At 39.4% G+C, this 22,684-nt stretch overlaps 1 protein-coding gene across 1 annotated transcript in view; it reads right to left on the bottom strand.

The window, feature by feature from the left end:
• Positions 1-2,333: 2,333 nt before the first annotated feature.
• CRB1 (crumbs cell polarity complex component 1) overlaps positions 2,334-22,684 on the bottom strand; it is a 117,528-nt gene continuing 97,177 nt past the window's right edge. Inside the window, 4 exon segments of the mRNA XM_068406628.1 lie at positions 2,334-2,549; positions 18,214-18,298; positions 21,271-21,374; positions 22,009-22,026. Of these exon segments, the coding sequence (XP_068262729.1) occupies positions 2,334-2,549; positions 18,214-18,298; positions 21,271-21,374; positions 22,009-22,026 (423 nt within the window).

The raw sequence follows: 22,684 nt of genomic DNA, 5'->3' as shown, positions 1-22,684 counted from the left end.
TTCCTGTGTCTTTGCCCACTTTGCCACTTTCTAGGCAGAGAAGGCCTTGCCTTTGGGTCTCTTGCAGCTTTTTTTTTGGGTGAGGCTAAAGAAATGTGTGTAAGAATCTGCACAAATCACTGCTGCTTCACTTGTGGACTCTCATCCTCACACACTGTTCTTTGCTCTCTCATTTGCTGAGTGTTTGCTGCCTCAAACTGTATACTTTTTGAGTCAATTTCTTCCTTTTTCCAAAATGTATGTATCTTTCTAGAAACGATCACACCTAACAAACTTTATGGTATTCTTTATTGTGCCTTAGCAGTGTCTCATAGGGCAAATACTGGGCTAAACCAAGAGTTTCAATTACAAGCTATTACCTCTGTAATTACATAGTGCCATGATTTGAAAAGATCTACCCCGAATCTCTATCTCTTATTTCTATCATATTTTTGGTAACTTATGTTTCCATTCTTTCCTTAGTTGCCATTTGAACTCTCTGGATTTAGACTGCAGCTGTACAATGACGATTGCAATCAAAATAAGCTTCCATTGTAAAGCTGTAAATTGGGCTAGAATAAAATCTGTTGTGCATTTTTGCTGTGACTACATTCTGCTCTTTTAACTCTGCTTGAATCCTGCCATCCACTCACATTTTCTGTAGCGCCTTGTTTTGAAAGATATTGGTGAGGACTGCAAAAAATCCAGAATGTGTCATAGTTACTGCTAATCATCTGATACAAAAATAAATGTGAGTTACATTGAACTTCTGTAATCCCTTAAGGTGTTCATTCAAAATTAATTACAAATTGATCATTAATTAAAAAGACGAGATAAATTCTTGGATACTGAGTGTGCATACTCTTTATTATGCAACTCCTGGAATAACCATCTGGAATTTGATGTGTGTATCTGGGATGTTTCACAACTGCAGGAACATGTTAGCTGAACTGCAGGAAGAAAGAAATACCATCATGTACTTTCTACTCTGCTGCCTCTTTATTGTGGGTTCAGTTTGTGTGGGAGTAATGTTTATGCTTTAATTTCTTGACTACATGTGAAAATTAACTGGATGAGTTACTGCTAAAATTTGCCTCTACATTTCAAAAAAACCCTTTGACCTGGCTGTATTTTTGGCACATCCTTTCCTACTACAAGAATGATCATTAAATCTCTTGAAGACTTTAAAATATCTATTTCATTACAAGTTTTCTTCCAAAATTCTCCTGTTACTCCATTACATTTTATGTGTTTGATTCTTTTTCAGCAAACAGTTGCAATCCTTTTGCTGCTGAGGTTTATGAGGTAGTTAAATGGGATTATCCCTGTTTTAAAAGAGGAAAATTGAGGCATAAAAATTTATTTGCCCATGACCATAAGAGAAGTCTGAGCTCCAGGAGAAGCACCAAGTCTGTCATAATTATTTCCAAGCCAGTGCTTTACCTGTAGGCCACTTCTGCCTCTTTCCTGGTATTTTCCATGAGGTTTGGGAAACATCTTTGAATGTGATTTTTGGCAGCCAATGTATGTTTGCAATGTGAGAAGCAATAGTTTTCTAAAATGGACCATCAGGTAATATTGTAATAAGAAAATGGCAGTAGCATGGATGCACAGAATTTGTTTAGGATGTTTACATTCCATGTCTCCTCAGAGGTCAGATTGTGCCCACTGGATATTTTAGGACATGGGCTTTTATTCTCAGAGAAATATGTGCTTTTGTGGAAACTGAAATTCTTTTCAGTAGAAGGTGGAGTGGCAGCAGGTAGCATGAGAGAACTGGAGGAAAGAAAACCAATTACATTTGAAGCATTTATTTTGGAGAGTTTTCGCACAGCTTCCTTTTAATCCCTGATTAACAGATGAAAGTAGATATGCTGAGACACAGCTCTAGTACTAAACTCTTTGATAACAGAATTACAATGTCTTTGTTGTACAGGCTTATTTGATTTGTCTGCATCCTCTTCTGCGGCAGTGATTGCTAGGCAGTCAAAGGAAAGCACAAATGAGAAGCTGTTATTCGTGTTGCATCCGAGACAGGCACTTACATGTATCCCAGGAGCCATTACTGTCTGTAATGCCTACTGCTGATTATCAAGGCTGGAGTTTCCAGTGCAAATAAAAATTGTCCTTGGACGGGTTAGTCCAAAACAATGATAAATGGCATTGGTGCACGTAAATGATAAGAGAATTTTAATGTTATTGAACTTAAAAGGCAAATACTGAAAATATTGAAAGCCCAAAGTCATTGTAATCTTTATAATGAGTGTTCCTGGTATCAGAATGAAAATTAATGTATCTAACATATGTACAGTGTTGCCTTTCAGCCATCTTCTGGGATGGAGAAGTGCTTTCTTCTAAATCAGTCTTTCCATCGGCGGTGGCTGCACCATGTTCCACATCTCTACCCGGGATCCCTCCTTCTCCTGCCGGCTGGGGCTGTAGGTCCCTTGAGTCGCCCGTTTATTGGCAGCAATGACTGAAACCACAACTGCCAAGAAGAGGATCAATAACAAGGCCAGCGTTACTGAGCCAATGGAGGCGAATATGTTCGAGATCAAGTCAGTTGCCAACTGGAAGGATTGAAATAATCGCAATATAATTTATGTCAAGAGAATACTGAGACACACTTGAGCTACCACGGAAGGAAAACAAACACCATTCTATGGACAGGGCTTTGCATAGGTGAGCTACTGCTGAAGCACCGTTTATTGATAGAGAAGTACATTAGCCCTTCCAGATTTTGTTCTTTGGACTCTTCAGAAAATTACACACACGGTGCTGGATATTTAATATACAAGACAGAGCTGGATGAATTTTACGTAATGACCCATTGCATTTGACAACTTCCTTTCTGCTTGAAAATAACTTGTGAGTTAGTGTGTCTGCGTACTGTAGTAGTAATTCAGCAATTATTTGTTTAATCACTTTAATATTAATTCATTATCCCTAGTTTGGTTGTGAACACATTATTGCTAGTCTTTGCTACTGCAAGTTAAACATGAGCTATTTTGACTGGATATATATTCAGTCACATTTCTGTTTCTATTGCTGGAGGAGTTAAGTTATGTGAATACTTGTACTTATATATAGAAAATTTGCTTACTGTAAATGTACTACATTTCTACATGTAAATTTCATTATTTACATTATACATGTAAATGTATATATGTACATATATACATTTGTATACATGTAAATGTACATATACAATGTAAATTTACATTATACATGTAAATTTCTACAGGCATTCCTGCCAGTAAACTTTTCCACCATCATGTTTGCATGAAATAAGTGTTTAAAGGCTGCACAGGAGTGCAACTGGAATCTATTCAGTGAGAAACTAATCAGTATATTTTCACAAATATGTTTTAAAATATTCATCCAGCTCTTCTTCTACATACAGACTTGGTAGCTTCATCTACAGAAACACAGGCAGTACGGTACAGAATGAACGTGAGGATGCTCTGATTTTTTTTTTTCTGTTTTCATGTGGCAGTGGGAAATGTGATAATGTCAGAAGGCACAGTGCAGATAAACAAATCTGCCAGTTGAAAAGCTTTAGACCAGAGAAACTTTATAGTTGGTAGATGAACGTTTTATACACATCTATGTATGTGCTTTTATTTGTAAAAAATGCTTATGGTGAGGTAAGCCAATGAAGTGATGTGGTTAGGGTGGAAAAGTGGTCACTACAGACAGAATGACCCTAGCAGGAATTGAACTTCTGGGCAGATTCTGCCATCCATCATCTTTTGATTTGTATTACGAGTGACAGCTGAACTGCCATGGATGAATGTGTGCTTGAGGCTGAACTTTCAAATCCCAAAATATTTGGAAACGGAAATCATCAGGTCAAAGCCCATTTCCTGGTTAGATATTGCATGTGACAGGATATTTTAGTGACCTCTTACTCGTCATTTCTAAGGAAGTGCAATTACAGTCCTGAGAACGATGAGGCTTTGGCAATCAGCAATGGAGGTACTGTCAGTGCTATTGCATGCTATTGCTGTGCCTACGTTGCTTGGGCTCCTGCCTTTGCAGGAGAACAACAATGCCAGAGGGAGAATGTTAAATCAATCCTTCCTCTTTTTTTCTCTTTCCACCTCCACACTGATCTAAAAGGTCCTACTGTAATAATAAAAGCAAGTTGGCTCAGGGATTCACTCTAGGGGATGCATGACCGGCTAGGAGATTTTTCCTCTGTCCTTGATGGCTAAATATATCATTCCTATGATTTTAAAAACATTTTTTCCAATAGAAATAATCTAGTTCAGGTGACTGACCACATGACTCCAACCCTAAAACAAACCCTAAACTGTGTTAGACTATATGACCCTTGTTCCTCTTGTCTCAGAGAGGCTGCAAATTTTTAATGGAATTTTTATTCTCAGATGGTGTCTTTTATTTTCTTTGTCTGCTCTGGGAAACTGAGGACCAAGGTAGTCTAAGTTAACTCTGATCCTAGGGTTGAACAGGACATTGTGAAAGAAATTCACTACCATAGGCAAATGGATGGTATAGCCTGGTCTCTGGTATGTGAAATTTCTGACCTTATTCTCCTGTTTTCCAGTCCATACTCTTTTCCTTCCTGTTATAAGTAAGTCTGTATCTATGGAGACATTTTGATTTATGATATCCTTCAAATTAATTTTATTACTTAAAGAAAAGTTTTATGCAAAGGAATTGGGGAGGAAAAAACCCTGTAACTTGTTAAAAATGCAGTCACATATCTAAACCTCATTCTCAAGTTAAAATCATCATAACGGGGCTTTTTTTTTTTTTGTTCTGCAATAGTTATTACAGAAACTTTACCCATAGCACACCATAGCAATCCAGTACACATTTTGTTCTAATATTTCCAATTCTGTTTAATAACTATTATTCATTCATTGGATTTGTTTTGGTCAACCAGTGACTTGAACTTGAAAAAACTACTGAAAATTGCCCATATTGCCTGTATATGTGTTGGACAAAACACTTCCTCTTGAGCCAGTATGTAAAAATTTACCCCGCTGATGAAAATCCAGAGCTGGGTTTTTTACCATGATCAGATACATAAGCCAACTTTATTTCTGTGTTTATGTTGCTTCTAATTTCTAAATATGAAAACAATGGCCTTTATGTCATCTTTTTGGGTGGATTCTATTGATCCAAAAAAAAAATCTGCTGTTCGAGTGCTGTCCCTTGGTTTATCAGCCCACAGATCACTGCCCTTAGCACCCTTAGCAGTAGCACTGAACTGATAACAAGAGTTGCCAGAAGGCTCTGCAGTCTGGTCCCATCAAAATCAACTGCTTCTATAGTAATTAATGGCTGAACAGTTAAATAAATTTGGAAAATCAACTGGCTGATCTAGAAAAAAAAAATCTGAAAAGTTCTGTCCCCTGTCATCTCAGAGTCTGTTTATTGCAGTATTTGGTGATGATGATAGACTGAAATAATGGTAACTGGTGATCCCAAAACCAAAAAGGACTGAGCATTTTTAGAAACATAGTGCTGCTGAAACAGTGGAAAAAGAGGTTTTCTGTTACTGACCCTACTATGTATTTTGCACAATGGTAGGGAGTGGGCTTTAAAAAAGCAGTTTGAACATAAAGGTCCCATATCACTGCTTCAGGCTCTTCTGGAGAGTCCTTGCCTGTTGCTTCCACTGTGGATGGATCTAGGCTATGAACCTCTCCGATGTTTCAAAGAGCAGAGTCCCTCTGACCACCGTGGGACTGCTCATGTATGTAGCTGCACATTCTTTGGATGTCAGCTGGAGCAAGACAAATTTATTTTGGCAAAATTAAAAATAAAAGGAAGAAAAAGAAAATATTCTTGAATTTAGTTTTCATGTAGTTAATATCTTCATCTGCAAAGGCAGGAGGAAGTGCAGAAAAAATCTTTTCTATCGTTTTTTAAAACAAAGTCTGTTGGCTTTTCACTGGTGGTTTCATTTCAAAGCTCATTAATTTTATAGGTTTTAAAAATTATTAAATAGAAATGATTTAAAATGTTTAGATTAGATAAAATAAATCATTGGATAGAGTAATACTACATCGTAGGGCTGGGTTTTGCTTTTCATTTGGTTATTGAAACAGATTGATTGTTCCTCCTTGGTTCCTTGATTTGCTTTGTAGATGAACAGTTTGGATAAGGAGGGTCCAGTCAAAGCTCAGTAGCATTAATCAATCCAGTATATGTATGCTTATCTTTAAACAAGCTGTCTTCCAAACAGTTATAAGAGGAGAACATTGGGGATTTGCTATATATGAATGTTTCCATGTGTGCCAAATGTCAAAGGCAAGTAGAATAGCACAAGGGAGCCCACAAATACCCAGGGCCTCTTCCTCTTGTGTGTTTTACATCAGCATGACTTAGCTGATCTAATCCTGCTGTATGAAGGATGGGAATTATGGCCCCAGACACCAAGGGCTGAGCGAGATCAGGGAGAGAGAAGGGCGAGCTGTGGTGCCAGCAGAGGAATTGCTGTAGGTGTGAGAGAAGTAGCATGAGCTTCCTCAGGACGCTGCTGCCCGGGCACGAGGTTTGCTTGGGAAAGTGTGCCTTGGACGCAGGGCGTGTGTCTGTGGGATGTGAAAGGCATAACGTGCTCTGAAAGCAGAAGCATCCCTCTGTTGCTGGGCATTAAGAATTAATCAGCCTTCATTTCAGCACTTGTGTAGAAACGTGCCTGATTCTGGATGCTTCGCAAGACAGAGACATCAACACAAGCTTTAAAACACAGGGACTGCCAAACCCTGGAGAGTTCCCTTCTCTGCCACGTGCGGGGCTTTCTGGGAATTCTGCAGCTGCTCGCGTGCACTGGAGTTTTCGCCGGCAAAGTCTCCGGATCCCGAGTCCTGACACCACTCACAAGGTTATCACTTCATTCACAGTAAGAACATCTGATCCACACCATCCAGATTTACTGCCCCCGAATCAAAACCATTTGCTATAGTAGTGAGGGACGATGGGCTTGATCCATGTCAGAATTACTTTGAAAGGTTTGCGGGCACACAGGGGTAATACAGAGCAGCCAAAGAAAAGCCATTAACTTGATTAAAAAGCCCATAGGTACGCTGAGTTTATTTCATTGAGGATTTACAACCATCTTATTGGGAATTTTTTCTGTTAAAGGCTGAATTCAAATAAGAATCCCAGTAGTTCAAGAAGAAATCCAGTCAGTAATACACAAATCTGTTATAATGAGATGCATTGATAACCCCAGCTTGTGGGACTACAGTTTATTTTCAACAGCAGTAAAGTGGCCATAAATCTATAGATTGTCTTTCTTCCAATAAAAGTACCTTAAATGAGTGGCACATGAAGTCCCTTTTTCCATGATTTTTGTTTTTTTCATCTCCACAAGCAAGCACCTATTGCTCTCCCTCACATCATCTGTAAAAAGAAGCTGCTCTGCTTGTGCTAAACACCAGTCACCAGGTCCCAAGAGCTGTGTTGACCTAGATGTTGGGCTGCTGAGATGAACCAATAATCCATTTTGGACTCATTTAAAGAGAGCAGATTCATGTCCAGCTGAGCCAAACACTGCACAGGCCACTGGAAGTGGTAAACTATTTTTAAGATTCTGTATACATCACCTGTTTCCTTTAACTGCTTTATCCTCTTTATGCTTTGTCTTGGTTTCCTACTTCATGCTGTTGTCCATGTAGGCACTTATCTATGTTGACTGTGCCTATACACAGTTATCATTCAGGTGCTTGAATAATTTATTCCTTTCTACTTTGGTACCTGTGGCAACAACGGAGGCAGCACTTAGTGTCTGCGGTGCACCTTAGCTGCTTTTCCACTGTTTATCATCAGTGAGGCCACCAACTCCTTTTCCTTCTGCACACCTTACAATTCTTCAGGTTATCTTGTGGGCTTCAAAAGTGCATTTTCTATGGCAGTCACATTGCATAGCCATTCTTCTTGTCTCTGGGTGTGAAGGAAGTCATTCCTGAAAGGCACGGTATTTGCTGTACTTTAAACCTGGTGCCTAACATGCTTCAGGATTATCTGGTAAGAGAAGGGTTTGAATTCTCTGAAATTGAGAAGCAGAAAGCAAGAGAAAAAAAATGGACCTAAACAGATTGCTGCAGGGTTTCTCTATAGTTTTGCTTACTTAATGAATAAGAACAAGACCAGTTTGTTGGAGGACCATATTGGAGGACTGCTTCCCCCTGCAATCAGCCTGTAGCTGCCACATAACGGCTCTGGTGCTGGGCACAGGTAGCTTTGCCTTCTGTATGCCAGGTAACACCCCAAGGTAAGAATGACTGCTTTTCTCTCCACATCTAGCGAACTTCTCCCTCTGACACCAGGTCCACTGGGAGGAGGCTATCCTGTTGTCCATTACCTATCTCTGTAGTCCTCTGAAAATCTCTCTATACTACATATAGAGTTGTAGATAATCTTGAATTTTCATCATTGCCATTGCTGTTTCTGCCATCAGCCTCCTGATATCTGCAGGAAAAGATAATCCCATTGCTGGGGGACCTGAATGAGACCCCGAGTCCTGTACATACCTCTGTGGACATTGCTGAAGACAAAGCTTAGGTGACCACTTCTGATGTGTGCAGAAGATCCACAGTATAATATATGTATAGGCAGCTCACCTTGAAGAATAATGTTTGTGAGTAATCTTTTTTTTATTTCTCTGTTTTCTGGTGAATATTATTGCCTGAATATTTCCTTAAAATGCCTCTGAAGAAATCACATTCACTACTGCCTCTATCTAGTACACATTTTTTATAAAACGTAGTTTGAATAGTTTGTCTTAGTTGAAATATGACAATTTGAATGAATTCCTTCCTGGAAAATGTTAACTTTTCGTTGTCTGACAGTTCTTGAAATCAAAGCACAAACATAGAGAGAATTAGTGTTAGCAGCTATAATGATAAATTGATCATCTGACCTGACCAATTAGATCAGAAAAATGCAATCTTTACTATCAAGGAAGAATGACATCTCTGGTGTCCTGTGAGAAAATGATGAAGACTGAGATGATTGAAATCTAGGAATTAGCTGGGCTTGCAAGGGAAATGCCTCATTAAGAAATTCTGACAGCCTCCCTCCTGACACATGAAGTCATAGAATGATAGAATGGTTTGGGTTGGAAGGGACCTTAAAGATCATCACTGTTTTGACACTACAGAAGTTAATGAGGAAGTTTGTTCTAATTGTAGTGGAGCAAGAAATTGGAGATGGAGCTCTCTAAAGTGTCACAACTAAATTGTAAAGCAGACTTTGGTTAAACAAGGGTGTTATTCACATTAGCCTTGATCTTCCAGTCAGATCGGCATACACAGACCTCCTCCTCCCCACATTAGGCTGCAGGACTATTCCTGGATCACTTGGAAATAGTGCTGTGTTTAAATCAAAACAATTTGCCCTCAATGCTAGTACTTGCAGTAATGTTCAGCTCAGGTGGCTTTCTGTTTACAGTGTTAGCCTTTTGGCTGAGTGGCTTTCCAAGCTCGGAAGCTCACTTTTAAGAATTAATCTTTAAAGAACAGGCTGCATACAGTAACTATAATTTCTTTAACTGCTTGTAGTATTGATGTCTGACTTATATTAACTTTTTAATGGAAGTGGTCCAGCCATGAAAACAATGGTATTTAGTAAGTCTGGGATAGTCTGTCTTAGGCAGAAGAAATAATATTTCTGCTTTTGGCCACTGTGCTTTACATGAGCTCAGCCATGGACCCAAAAAAGCCAGAAGTACATAAGTAGCCCCTTAAAATCTCCATCAGATAGTTTGCTGGATCAGTATCTCACAGGACAGAGTATTAAATACCATTTCTCTTAAACAGCAGTGTTGGTTATACACAGAGAAGTGATTTGGCTGGCAGTCTGGGAGGTGAGCTCTCATTACGCTGCGGGCTTTGAGAAAACTCCTTGGTAGCATTTCTGCAGCAACTGCCAGTGCTAATTTTGTAAGTGTGCTCCAGCTCTCTTTAAGATCATGTTGGTGGTGCAGCACAGACAAAATGTGCAGCTCCAATGTGTTGTTATGAGATGCCTTTTAAAATTCTACCGACAGCCTCTGGTGTAGGAACTTCACCATCTGCTGCAATCTGAAAGGATAAGAGGGAAAATCTATAGCTGGTGCAAATCCAGGCAAACGAGAAGGAGTTTGTCCCATAGCTGCTAAGTCATAGACTAGACAAATGTTTCAGTAGAGGCATCAATCTCTGGGGTGTAACACCCCTTTCCAGTTTGGGAAATGCTTTGGGATATCATATAGAATTATTTTTGTACGTGGATAGCAGCACAGTGTATCAGGTGGTGTTTCTCCATAGGCGATAACTGCATTACAGCTTTGAGACAGCAGATTCTGTATGAATAAATCTTGGTGGTGGATAAACGCCTTATCAGGCAAGCATCTTGCAGGAAGCAATGGATGATATTTAAAATCAAAAGACTATAGCTGAAAACGGTAACTTTCTGTCATGGCACTGCATATAGCCAGGTTGAGTTTATTGCATCCCTATAGTTGCCACGGGGGAAATGACTCCTGAAGAGGGATATGGAAGAATACACAGTAGTGGCCTTTTGAGGAAGTCTGCTCCTGTTGTCATGGGAGAGTGAAGCGAGTGGGAGGGGGTCAGTAGGTTAAACCCAAAAGCAGGAGAAGAATAGGAAAAGGTGCTACAGCGCTGAAGATGAGGGCAGGACAGTTCCCGAGGAAAAAAAGATGAAGAGAGATTTAGTAGAGAGTGAAATAGTTAAAATAAAGAGAAAGAAGAATGAATTTCAAAACTGCTCTCTTCATGGATTGCATAGGTGTTGAGCAGACCGGCCTGTGAAGGATGATGTCATAACATTCAAGATGGGGCTGATGGGAATTACAGCATTTGGATAAGAGAACAGGGCAGGAAAAGATAACCGTAGGCTATCAACAGCTACGTCAGGGGTGAACCTAAACCATGTCTAATGCTAACTTCTGATTTTCTGAATTTTACGCATATTCTCTCCCTGCTCCCCACCTCCCCGGATTCCAATTCTTTCTGGATCGGGGGGAAAAGAAAAAAGAAATTTTGCTGAGGTATTTGTGACCTGGAAGCACAAAGCCCGTCTAAGTGAATACCTGCACATTGTTTCTCCTCACTAATATGTTTCCATGAGCATTGTTTTCACCAGCCATGATTCACCTGTGTTCTGCATTATCAGTTTTTATTAACTTTAATGGAGTTGCACAATCTGAATTGTGAGCACAGAAGTAGTTGCTCAAAATTGCACTTTCCAGCACACAACAAATGAAGTTAAAGATCTGTTCCTTAATTAGTGATGCTAGTGGTAGATGTTCTTTTATTGCTGTAATCAGATCTTTGAGAACAGCACTGAGTACCCGTCAAAGACTAGCATCACATACAGATGCAGCCACCTGCTGTGGGCTCTGGTCCCTGACTGTGACGATGTGAAGCAGAGTTGTCTATCTCCCCCAGGTCCTGGTTCTCCTTAAGAATTTGTGCAACCTGTGCTGAAACTGTCAGTCTTGCCTCTTCCCACTTTCTGTGGGAATAAGAAACTACTCTGTCTAGTGGTGTGTAATAGGTGGGTCAGCGGTGTACAGTATAGCAGAGACAGAGTTATGATTCCTGATTTATTTCATAATTGCCAGACACTTTCCATCCCTACTTCTCTGCTAATAAGCTAAGCCTACAATCTCAAAACTGTTCCATGAAATTCTTCTCCCTGTTTGGTGCTAAGCTTCTGCAAAACAGCCATGTGTTGCTACCTAGCATTAATATTATGCTGTCAAGTGGTGATGAAGTAAGTAGCTATTTGACTGTTTCACACTGTCAGACAACAAGGTATCAAGTCAACAGCTAGCCTTTGTTGGGTGCAGCACTTCGATTGCAGCCATCTCGTGCTTCCAACTGTAAATATTAATGGTATAAGATAGACCTTTATTGGCTACGTAATACTTTCCTTAGCACACTACATGACACTGTCATGTTACTTAGCTAATTATATTCCTTGATAAAAATTTTGAGTATGTTTTTATCCTACTGGCTTTTTTTCTAGTCGAAAGTTGATTAGAGACAACAAACATCATTTTGTTTTAGCTTCAGGAAAGACTTTGGAAAAGATGCATACATGAAAAGTGTAAATGGAAAAAAAATCCATAAACCTCTGTGTCAATAATTACTCCTTGAAACCTTGTTTTAATCTTGATTTAGACCTTTGATTTGTCGGTGGAGTTATTTTTTCCTGTGGCTTCTTTTTTTTTAGTGTACTTCCATCTTGTTGATAGGAACACATGAGTGTGTCTCTACCTGTGAAGCTTACCTCTGTCCTCAGGGATTCTTGGATCAAGTACTGCATACCTAATATAGTATCTAGTCATTGTATTAATACTGCTGGCATTCAACAGGTTTGCATCTCAATGTGATCTGGATGAATCCAACTCTAATAACTGCTTTTTGGTTGTCTGCTGAAGATGCAAGTGTTTTCTGAAGTCTCTTTCTATGTTTCTTCCAGCACAGTACATGAGAAAAAGGTCTCTAAAAATGCATTAGAGATTTCTCTTAACTTTCTACTCCATGCTTTTACCTTACTGCCACCTAAAGATAACTGACAGAAAATACATTGTACTTCAGATTAGAAGGGTTTACACCTATTACTCCATTTAACATGCTAGGAAGTAATGTATTTATTGTCAATATATTATTTTAAGAAGATTTCCTACACTTTCAGAAAGTTTTTCTTGAAGATCATACTTCTTAGAGATAGGAAAAAAATCTGCTGGCTCAGCTCACTGAATTTATCTCTGGTCTTCCAAGGCAAGGCGCATTGACTATGAGTGCAATTCAACCCTGTTTCTACCCAGATGACTAATTTAGATCTGGGCTCCTCAATACAGGCTGAAAGTAGCATTTTCTACAGTGCGTGGAGTCAGGTCAAAATCTACCTTTATCTGCAGGTGTAAACTATTTCTGGTACAACCCCCCTTTTGATTCTGCCTTTCTCAGATACCAGAGTTGACCTCTGTTGAACAGGCAGCCTTAAGCGGTTCTTCCTTCTCAGCTCCATCCTTGATGCCTTATTTCTTAAACAGTAGCTTTCAGTTTGGAGATTCCCTTTAAAGCAGGCCAATATCCTTTTGTCAGAGAGGGAAACTGAAGCATGAAATAGAGACATGATTAGCTTATGATCAGTTAGGCAACCCATGGTGGAAATGGTAATTGAATTTAATCTCTTCATACTGCCTAAACACTGCCTGCACAAATACCTGCAGTCAGTCCCTAGTAGTCATACCAGGGCAGTGCAGCCCTGCCCAACCTCTAACACTCCCATTGAGAATCAGAACTAGCAAGATCTGTCTTAGGATTTACCCCGCCAATCTCTGTCTTTGGCAGTCTGTCACTTGATGGGTGTTTGTGCAGTTGCTAGTACACTGAGGCATGGAGCCCTGAGCAAGAAAACTTGAGCTGCTGGGTAGTCTATTTTATGGAGCTGTTGCATTCAGGCAGTTTTACTGTATGAGATTTCTTTTTTGGAGTGAAGTATGGCATCCCCTGTTGTTTAAACTGCAAGAATATTGCACTTATGTTGGTAATAAATTACTCATGTGTACCTGTTATGGGCTTACAGTCTGAACTTAGTCTAAAATCCCATTTCCACATCAACTGACCTGTTATTTATTGCCTGAGCACCAGGACAGATCCTCTTTCCCAGGCTGGCCGGTCCATCGCTCCTCTCAGGCAAATACCTTTGAGTGCAGTCCTCGCTCCACTGTGCTGGTACCTGAGGGCTCAGCTCCACGCCCTGTGGGACTGTTGCAGATTAAAGACTGCTGAAGGGTCTTGCTTTGATTTTAAATAGTCTCAGATATTGAAAGGATTTGGCTCCATCACTCTCATTACCTGTAATTGCCTCAAACCAATGATGACCCATTTTGTTAAAGCACCTGGCTGCGGTTGTGTTGCAATGTTTGGAGATAGTTCATCCTCTGCCAAAATCCCATTCTGAAGTCCCACAGACACGTTTTGTTTGTTCCCTGTCTTTACTTTTTATACCACAAATAAGCTATTTAATTCAACAACTAAGTTAATCAGTGATTTCCAAGATGCTTCTTTATGGCTCTGAGTAACTTTTCTGATTGATACTTGCATGCTTCCTTAAAATATTCCCAATCTCATACTTATTTCAACATCAGTAAGGTAACCATGAAATCAAGCAAGTTATATATAATTTTGGCAGAAGTGTCATACATTAGCATTTTCTTCTGGAAGAATACTTCTGCTTCCTCTTCCATCAGTGGTTTTGGGAAAGGATGAAAAAGATGATCATGAGCTAGGAATTTTCAACTCAAAACTTTCTTGAGTTGAAATATGTTGTTTCAGAGTTCTGGGTTGAGGCCAGTTACATTCCGACCAGCCTGTGCATCTGGCCTGGGTGCTTCTCCAGGGAGGGGGGGTAGCTGGGTACTGAAGGGAAATATCGCTTCTATGCGAACTCCATCTAGAGAACTTCACTGTTTCGGAGACTATTGCTTAGCAGCAGGTTATACCAATAATGCTTTATTTTTTTTTTAAGTGTCATCACTAAAATATCTTGGGGTAGATTGTGGTCTCTCTCTGTTCTGTTTCTAGTAAAGGACAAGATAATAAAACTTCTGTACCTTACAGATGTGCCACAAGCATTCACTTAAAATAATGAAGTCATTCTTACTGAGCTAAGATACAGCCCAGGTGTTCAGTACTGTCCCCATCTGTATGATTTTCACACATCCTTTTTTACTTACTGTTTTCCTACTTGTGTCATTTCATTTGTAACAAGTGATAGGATAGGACAAGAGGAAATGGCCTCAGGTTGTGCCAGGAGAGGTTTGCATTGGATATTAGGAAAAGTTTCTTCACTGAAAGGGTTGTCAAGCATTGGAACAGGCTGCCCGGGGAAGTGGTTGAGTCACCATCCCTGGAGGCATTTAAAAGACAAGTAGATGTGGTGCTTAGGGACGGTTTAGTGGTGGACTTGGCAGTGCTAGGTCAACAGTTTGACTTGATGATCTTAAAGGTCTTTTCCAACCAAAACGATTCTGTGATTCTATGATAGATATGATTCTAAGAAAGGACCAAATGGAATTTTCCATGAGCCATAGCACAGTGTCCTGCGTGACTCTCATGTGCAATATGCTGCATCAGTTCACAAAATGGTAGGCTTTGGGATAAAAAGAGATAAGTTACATCACTATATAAACTCTGTGGAGGAGACGTATGCCTACAGTGCCATTTCACTGAGGGATTTGAGTCAGCCCAGATAGGAGGACCAAACATTAGGCTTTGGCGTTTGTGAATACAAACCAAAATTAGCCATGCAGAAGATGTGATGTTGCCAGGCCCTCTCAATGCCTACTCTCTACTTCCTCATGGATCTTAATTGTGAGCAGGTTTGGGTTTTCTTTTTTTTTGTGTTCCAGGACTAGCAGCTCCCAGGTGTCAGCCAGGCTTACTATGTTCAAACCATGCATCCTTTTCCTGGGCAACTGGCAAACAGTCAATGGGGGAGAATAAGTCTTGTCACAGGATGATCAGGAAAGCAACTGCACCTTTAATTTCACCCACAAATGATTAATGCTTGGAGAAGAGGGAACAGAGGGTCCTGTCCCTTGGGGGGATAAGAAGAGTGCAGTGTGCAAGTGTTACCTGTGCTGCACCAGATAGAAATGGAAATATTTCCATTTATTTCAGTAATAGATAAATTAGACCCCAAACTATTTATGGGCTTGAGAATCTCCAAAATCCCTACCCTAGCATTTCACAGGGTCCACCAACAACCAAAGCCGTCTGCTGTGGTGCAAAATCTGCTCACGCTAAATAATTACAAAGGTTTGTAAAGCTGCTGATACGCCTGTCCTTTCGACTGAATTACAGCAGTAACACATTTTTTTTATTTCAGTGCTCTTATTCTTCTTGAAAAGTGAATCATCTATTCTACCAGATATTGTTTGAATAAATTTAAGGACTGTTGTATTTGCTGCACAGTGAGTTTAGTACAAAGCTCAGATATTTGTGTAACAAGCTCTGCCTCTCATTTAAGTGGCTCTCTGTATCAAAATAAATAAGTGTTCCTGATCTTTTGAAACCAAAATATTTTTCAGATCCTCAGGAACAAGAATTCTTTTTATTGCTTCTTAGTGGAAAAATATTCTATAAGCCTAGTAAAGTGTGCAAAATTTTTTCAGATGTTATTAGGAATGGAATTTCATAACAAGAACTGAAAATATTCTGCACAAGAATGTACTTTACAAGCAGAATTCATCAAGAGATATGTAGCCAGATTAACATGCCAGCCTTGTTTTATCTGGAAACATCATAATTTCATGGACCTTTGATAGTAATCTTAAGCATATGATTAGTTTCCAAGGCATTAACACTCACCTACAAGATGTATTTGTTATGCTGAGCTAACATGTCAATACTGTTAAGGAGCTATAGCACTATCACTGTCTAAATAAAGTAGTGGTTGGAATCGAGGACCATGGTTCCCATCCAGGCACCTGAATAAATGTGGGTAGATTTTCTGAAGTGCTTAGTCTGCAGTACCCGTGAAATCTCCATATTCACCCTTTATCTGGCATCCTTTATATATCTATATAAAGCTATCTAAGGTGTGGGTAACTTTTGGTCTTTCAAATTCTATGGTGGTGAACGAGCTTCCTTTGAAACCACCTTGGTCCTAGTCTGGCAATAAATTCCCTGTAAAGCCTCACACCCATGTTTCAGTTATGTCAATTTTAGTGAAAAGGACACACATTGAATCCCCAGAGATTGCTGCCACGTACTCAGTATGAGTAAGTTGTCTTTTCCATCATAAACTCCTTAACTTCTGCCAGTTTCTTTTTCTTTTTGTAAGTACTCAAGTGAGAGCCTTGAAAGTGAGGTTGGAATTTTCTTTTCTTCAGAAACTTTTGGTCAATTAAGCTATTTGGGATTCATGGAATTAAAACAGATTTATGGTCTCGTTTCAGTCAGTGTTTGGCCAAGTTGTCGGGCAAATAAAAAGCATCTTACTGTGTAAAAGTGGAAGCCCATAGGTGACTAATGCCTGCTGTTGGGGTATCACTGCTGCTTTACTATATCCTAGATAAATATCCATTTTTTTTTTTAAAATCAAAGTTTAAAAAATTTTCCACTGAATATAGCTTCATTTCCATTTTCAGTGGAAAACAGACACCAAAACACAAACAAAAGACTTTTCAATTCTTACAGCAAAATAATTTTCTCATCAATTGTATTTTAAGAAGCAAAGTAAATGGAAACATGCAAAGTTTCGGCAATAGATCATAGCAATAGCCAGAAATACCAGAATTACCAAAATGTTCGTTCATGTTTGGATAGTCCTTAGGATGACATCAGTTACACCTGTTAGCTACAGAGATAACTGGAAGACAGAAGTATTTGTTCCTGCTCTTACAAAAAAAAAAAAGGGAGGGGGGAGAAAATTAGCAGTAGAGTATTGTTTTTATGAGTTAATTGTTGTAAAGCAACTTTCAGAATACCTTCACTCAGTGCTAAGCCTGCTGCATTATTTGAGGATAGAAAAAATAGATGCAAGAGAAAAGAACATTGTCTCATGAACCATATGAGAAAAAAGATGTAGAATTTAGTATCTGAACAATGCAGGATGGAGTGCATGAATGTGTTATAAAGTGTGCAATGACTGAAGTAAATGCCCATGTGATGTGAATGTGAGTCTACAGGGAAAACATCAGAAGGTGAGAAAAAGGAAAACAACGCCATTGCAACATACAGGGTGGTGTACGGACAAAATGTGTTAGGCTGAATGCTAAATGTGTTACGTGAATACTGTACTTGAGCTGATTCCTATACTGCAGAGCGTTATGCTGTCATATGTCATCTGGGCTCCCTTTGCTGCTTGTATTTACCATGCACATTAAATATTCAACTGCTTTTCACTGATGCGTGCAGCATTGCTGGCCTTGTGAGGAGCTTTCTTGCCTTTCCCAGCTAAGACGCATCAGATAACCTTATTGTCTTGGCATCCTAAGGTTTTTGTACCTCATGTTATGATACATATTAAATGTGTTTCTTGCAGTATCGTTTTAGAAGTTTTAGTTAAATCCTGTGTTTTGAATACAGACTAATAGAAAATAGCAAAAGATGTTAAGGGGCTGTTCTGCTCTGAAAATCAACTGTAAAAATGTCATTGTGACATTGCCAATGACTTCCAGAGCAGAGCTGCTCATTTTACAAATCTAAAGGTGTTTCTTCTTACCCCACATTTGACCTGGCACAGAAATAAAGCTGGGCTCTCTCTGGCTTCTACCATCAACAGTAACAATTCTGCCGTGATGGGTGATCTACAACCATGCAAATGACGTGAAAACAAATAAATTCCAGCTTTTTCCCTGCTCAGTTATGCTGACTCTGCTAGGCTAATAAAAATAGTAAAAACTTACTTCAGTCAATGAAATAATATTGTTTCAATAACCTATTGTCAGACTGTAATAAGTTTACCTGTGCTGTACTGTTCTTTTCTCCAAATAGTTGATATGATGAGGGTTTACTCAAAGTAAGGTACTACAGAGAATAAATCAGAAGTACCAGGGAATACCCGTTATGCTTCCAGCAGCAGCCTTACACAAGGTAGGTTATATAGACCAGACTGCTTATTTCCTTCTGCAATCTGCTCCCTGTCTAGGTCTGAGGAGCATCAGGAAAGCTGGCAGGTAAGAGTCAGCTCCTGCTTGTTGATAGTTCTCCTAACCCATGGCTTGTTCCCCGCTTGGGAAAGACAGCCAGCAGGAACGTGTCATGGGCTGCCTACACTGACCATGGTTGGTGGAGGCTGAGGGCATCAGTTTTGAACAGGGGTTCAGTCCTCTCTCCTTTGGTCCTCAAGCACTGCTGGCTTCAGTATGATTTTAGAGCATGAGTGGTTTTAAATATCTCTGATTTCATGAGGTTATATTATTGTGGGGCAAGGACCTCAAATGCAGTGGAGTTAGCTATGCAGGACAGGGAATTTCAGAAAAATGGTTTAATTTTGAAAATATTTTACTGTATGTATTAGTCTTTCTCAACAGGCTGCAAGAGCACTGGAGACGACAAAAGTCACAGTAGATACAAACGTGCTCACTTACTAAGACATCAGTCTGATGCTCCCCAATGGCTTGACCCAATCTTGCTGCCTGGAGTCACAGGTTGTTTGGCCACACCACATGGGGGGAGCCTGGAGCTGACCTCCACACATGGTGAGACCCTCTATTCACTCTCTGCAGGTTATGACGGCTGGGATAAGCTTTTCAGCGACCCAGGACACCCACAGCTCCTCAGCTGGTGCTGCAGAGGATCAGCAGGTGAGTAGCTTGTCTGAAAATCAGGCTGGTAGCACTTCTCAGTTTCAGTTGACTTACCTAGCTTTACTTCATTTTACCACACTCCTGAGGCTGGCAGCTGAATATGATTGTCTTAGTGTTGTCAACATTGAGCATTCAAGCTTAGGCTAAGAAGAAAAATTATTATATTGCCTTGAAACAATTATGTTTGAATATGAAAAATATATTTTAAAAATTCTGTGTTGTATTTTTTCCTTTGTATGGCTCTTAAAGTCTTCTCCAAGCTTGGGAGGGCTAGCAACTTATCTGCTTGCATGGAGGCTGAAATCTGTGTGTTGGAGCATAAATACCAGCCATCTAGGGCAGAATCGTTTGTTCAGAATGAAGGTGTTGACAATATTGCTACCCTAGTTTCACAAATGAACAGACTCTGAAGTATGGAAGTGTCCTAACCATCTGCAGTAGGAAAGAGCATAAATTCAGGACAAGAACAAATTTATACTGATGACAAAGAGAACAAAATTCTTTCACCAAATACTTTCCCTTGCAAGTGTGTAAATTTCTTCTTTGGGATTTTTTTGTTTCTGTTTTTTTGCATTTGAAGAAGCAGAATGCTAATGCTGCTCTTGCACTCCACCTCCTAATATTTGAGAATATTATTTCTGCTGGAAAGAGGAGGTGAAACATTGTTTTTTTCTTTTCAAATAATATCCTAAAACTCTTCTATATTGTTTTGCAACCTGAAGCATAAACTGATGAGAGTAGTGGCTCAGAACTGGTGCAATGTGAAAACTAACCTGCATGGACTTATTTGCCATTATATTGCTCTATAGGTCTTGAAAATAAAGTATTGTTTATATTTCTGTGTATAATGGCAAGGCAGAGGTATACGAGAGCAAGACAAACAGGTGAAGCCACAGTGAGACTGGGGGAAGATGTTGTAGTTGTTACATTCCTGATGTCCACATCTTCTAGTCAAATGATAATTATCCATTAATAGCCTCATAAGTATGAATATGTAAATAGCTATGTAATGCATTATTCATGAATCGCCAGGCATTAATTATTGTAATTAAGTATAATTTGCTAGATTCGTATTACTAACCCTTGCCGTTAATGAATACATTAGCTAATTGCTGTAGAGCAGATTCAATAAAAATTCTGTGTGTCTGTGCTATGGAAGCCTGAGAGAGTTTTATTGAATTTAGACTCAATATTGAACATATCTTACATGCTTATCAGTGTATTTTTAATGACACTAAATGTGAATTGTAACCTCCAGTGCATGATGCTTGTCCTTCCTCCCTGGAGGATGGAATGGTACCAGCTGGAAGAGGATATAAAAGCAACAGCGGTGCACATCAGAGCACGTAGCAGTAGCTACCTCAAGCAGGACTTTAATTCTGGGACGTGAAATCCACCACCACTTTCAAGTGTCATGTATATTCACGTGTACAATAGGAGAGGGCGTGCTTTGTGAGGAAGCGCTGTCCCAACGGTGCAGCTGACGATAATGTTCAAGAAACAATTTCAAAGTACAGACTGAGCTGTTTGCCAGTGGGTGCAGGGACACGCCTGCCTTTTGCTAGCACGAGCGGAACACAGCACTAGCAGGATGTGCCCCGGAGTCTAATGGGGCCTCAGGGCACTCCTGAAACACAAAGTAAAATGAACAACCAAACTCTGCGGTTTTTTTTTTTTTTTTTACTCTCTGGAGATCTATTTCAGGTAATAGTAATCTCAGTAACACAAAAAGAAGACTTGCTGGAGGTTTTTGTTGCTTTTTTAGGCTATAGTTCTTAGAACCAGGCTTTGTGGTTCTTGAAGTAGAAATTTTGAAGAATTTTTTATTGCAAACAAAAGTTTCCTTATTTTAGGGAGAATCATTAACTCAAAATAAGTTTAAGTGCTAAAAGTTAATAGATAGAGGTAAAGTGCCCTCTTAGCTGAACTTTTGGCTATCAGGTCAGGAAAATACTTGCAATGAATGAAACCTGATTTCATCACTGCCAGTTTGAAGCTGATTTTTTCCTATTTTTAGCTTCACCAACATACTGTAGTCACATGCACTGAGTAAACTGAGTATTGGATCTAGTTTCTTAAAAATTAAATGTCTGGGAGTAAGAGAGTCCAATCAAGCATAGAACATCAAGACTATTTTCAAATTCACAAACACATGGGCTCTTTGTAGTTAAAATTGTGACAGGGTACTGCTGGCAGAGTCCAAATTATATTAGAGTACCTGCAGAGGAGGGGCAGTAAGAGCCTGTTTTTGAGGGGTCAGAAGTAGAAATTATGGTCAATGAAACAAATCTGTCATTCCCTGTGTATGCTTCCTCAGTACAATGCCTCGTGCATTTGCCAAACACTTTAAAGAATACATTTTCATTTTTTCCACAGCTGATGTAAATCCCTTTGCTCTCCCTTCCAGTACCTTCATCACTGCTGTCTTTCCCCTCTTTTCAGAAATCTTAATTCTGCCTCAAGCACTAACGCTATTACTTCTCATTACCCATATTTCTGAATGACAGTCACTGACATCTGAAAGACAATTTGAATCTTAGTATTAAAATATAGAGGGATCCATTACAGATAATATCAGTGTTCAGCATCACAAGCCATACCTCCAAAAATCATGACCTTGCTTGTTTGCGTTCTTTCATTTGCATGTCTGGTATCCCTCTTCTAATTCTGAGCATATTGACATGATGATTTTCCAAGCTCTTCTCAACACCCAAAGTGGTATGATCCTTTTTTTTTTATTTTTTTTTTTTTTATTTAAAAGAATACTGATATTTTCACAAAAGCATGAACTCGTCTGGGAGTTTGTGTTCTAAATAAAAAAATCAAATATCGAAAGATTTGCAATAAAATTGCAACACTGGAGATGTATGAAGATCTTGCTATTGTACCTTAATCTTAAACATGAATTTTCATGGCCTTTTCAACCCCTTGAATTCTAAAAAATCTTAGCAATTGGATGTATTTACAAAAAAAATAGGGCCTAGTGTCATTATTTATCCAGCTTTTCCCTTTATATGTCCTACACCTGCATTTCTTTTTAAAAAAATTAAATTCAAGGAAGTTATTTTAATTAATCTGGCATTTGTTTCTTTATTTTTTAACCTTTTAAGCTAGAAATACCAAGTCTGTTCCTCACTGGGTGTGTTGGAAGACCTGCGCATGGGACAGGTCGAGCCTATGGGCTATGATAGCTCAATGGAAAGGGACAACCCATCAAAATGCGAACACTGGGAAGCACCTGCCTGCCCTGTGCTGTCAGCGCTCCGGGAGAGTACAGAGGGAAGACGCTAGCTTAGTTTTGTGTGGTGTACCTGTGAAGTGCAAGTGTTCAGAAAACATGGCACACTGAAAGCAAATGAATAGAGTCATTAGCAGAAAATGAGA

The sequence above is a fragment of the Nyctibius grandis genome, chromosome 8 (genome assembly GCF_013368605.1).
Source record: "Nyctibius grandis isolate bNycGra1 chromosome 8, bNycGra1.pri, whole genome shotgun sequence".
NCBI classification, from domain to species: Eukaryota; Metazoa; Chordata; class Aves; order Nyctibiiformes; family Nyctibiidae; genus Nyctibius; species Nyctibius grandis.
The sequence above is the reverse complement of the archived record's forward strand: the minus strand, read 5'-3'. Positions and strand labels throughout refer to the sequence as shown.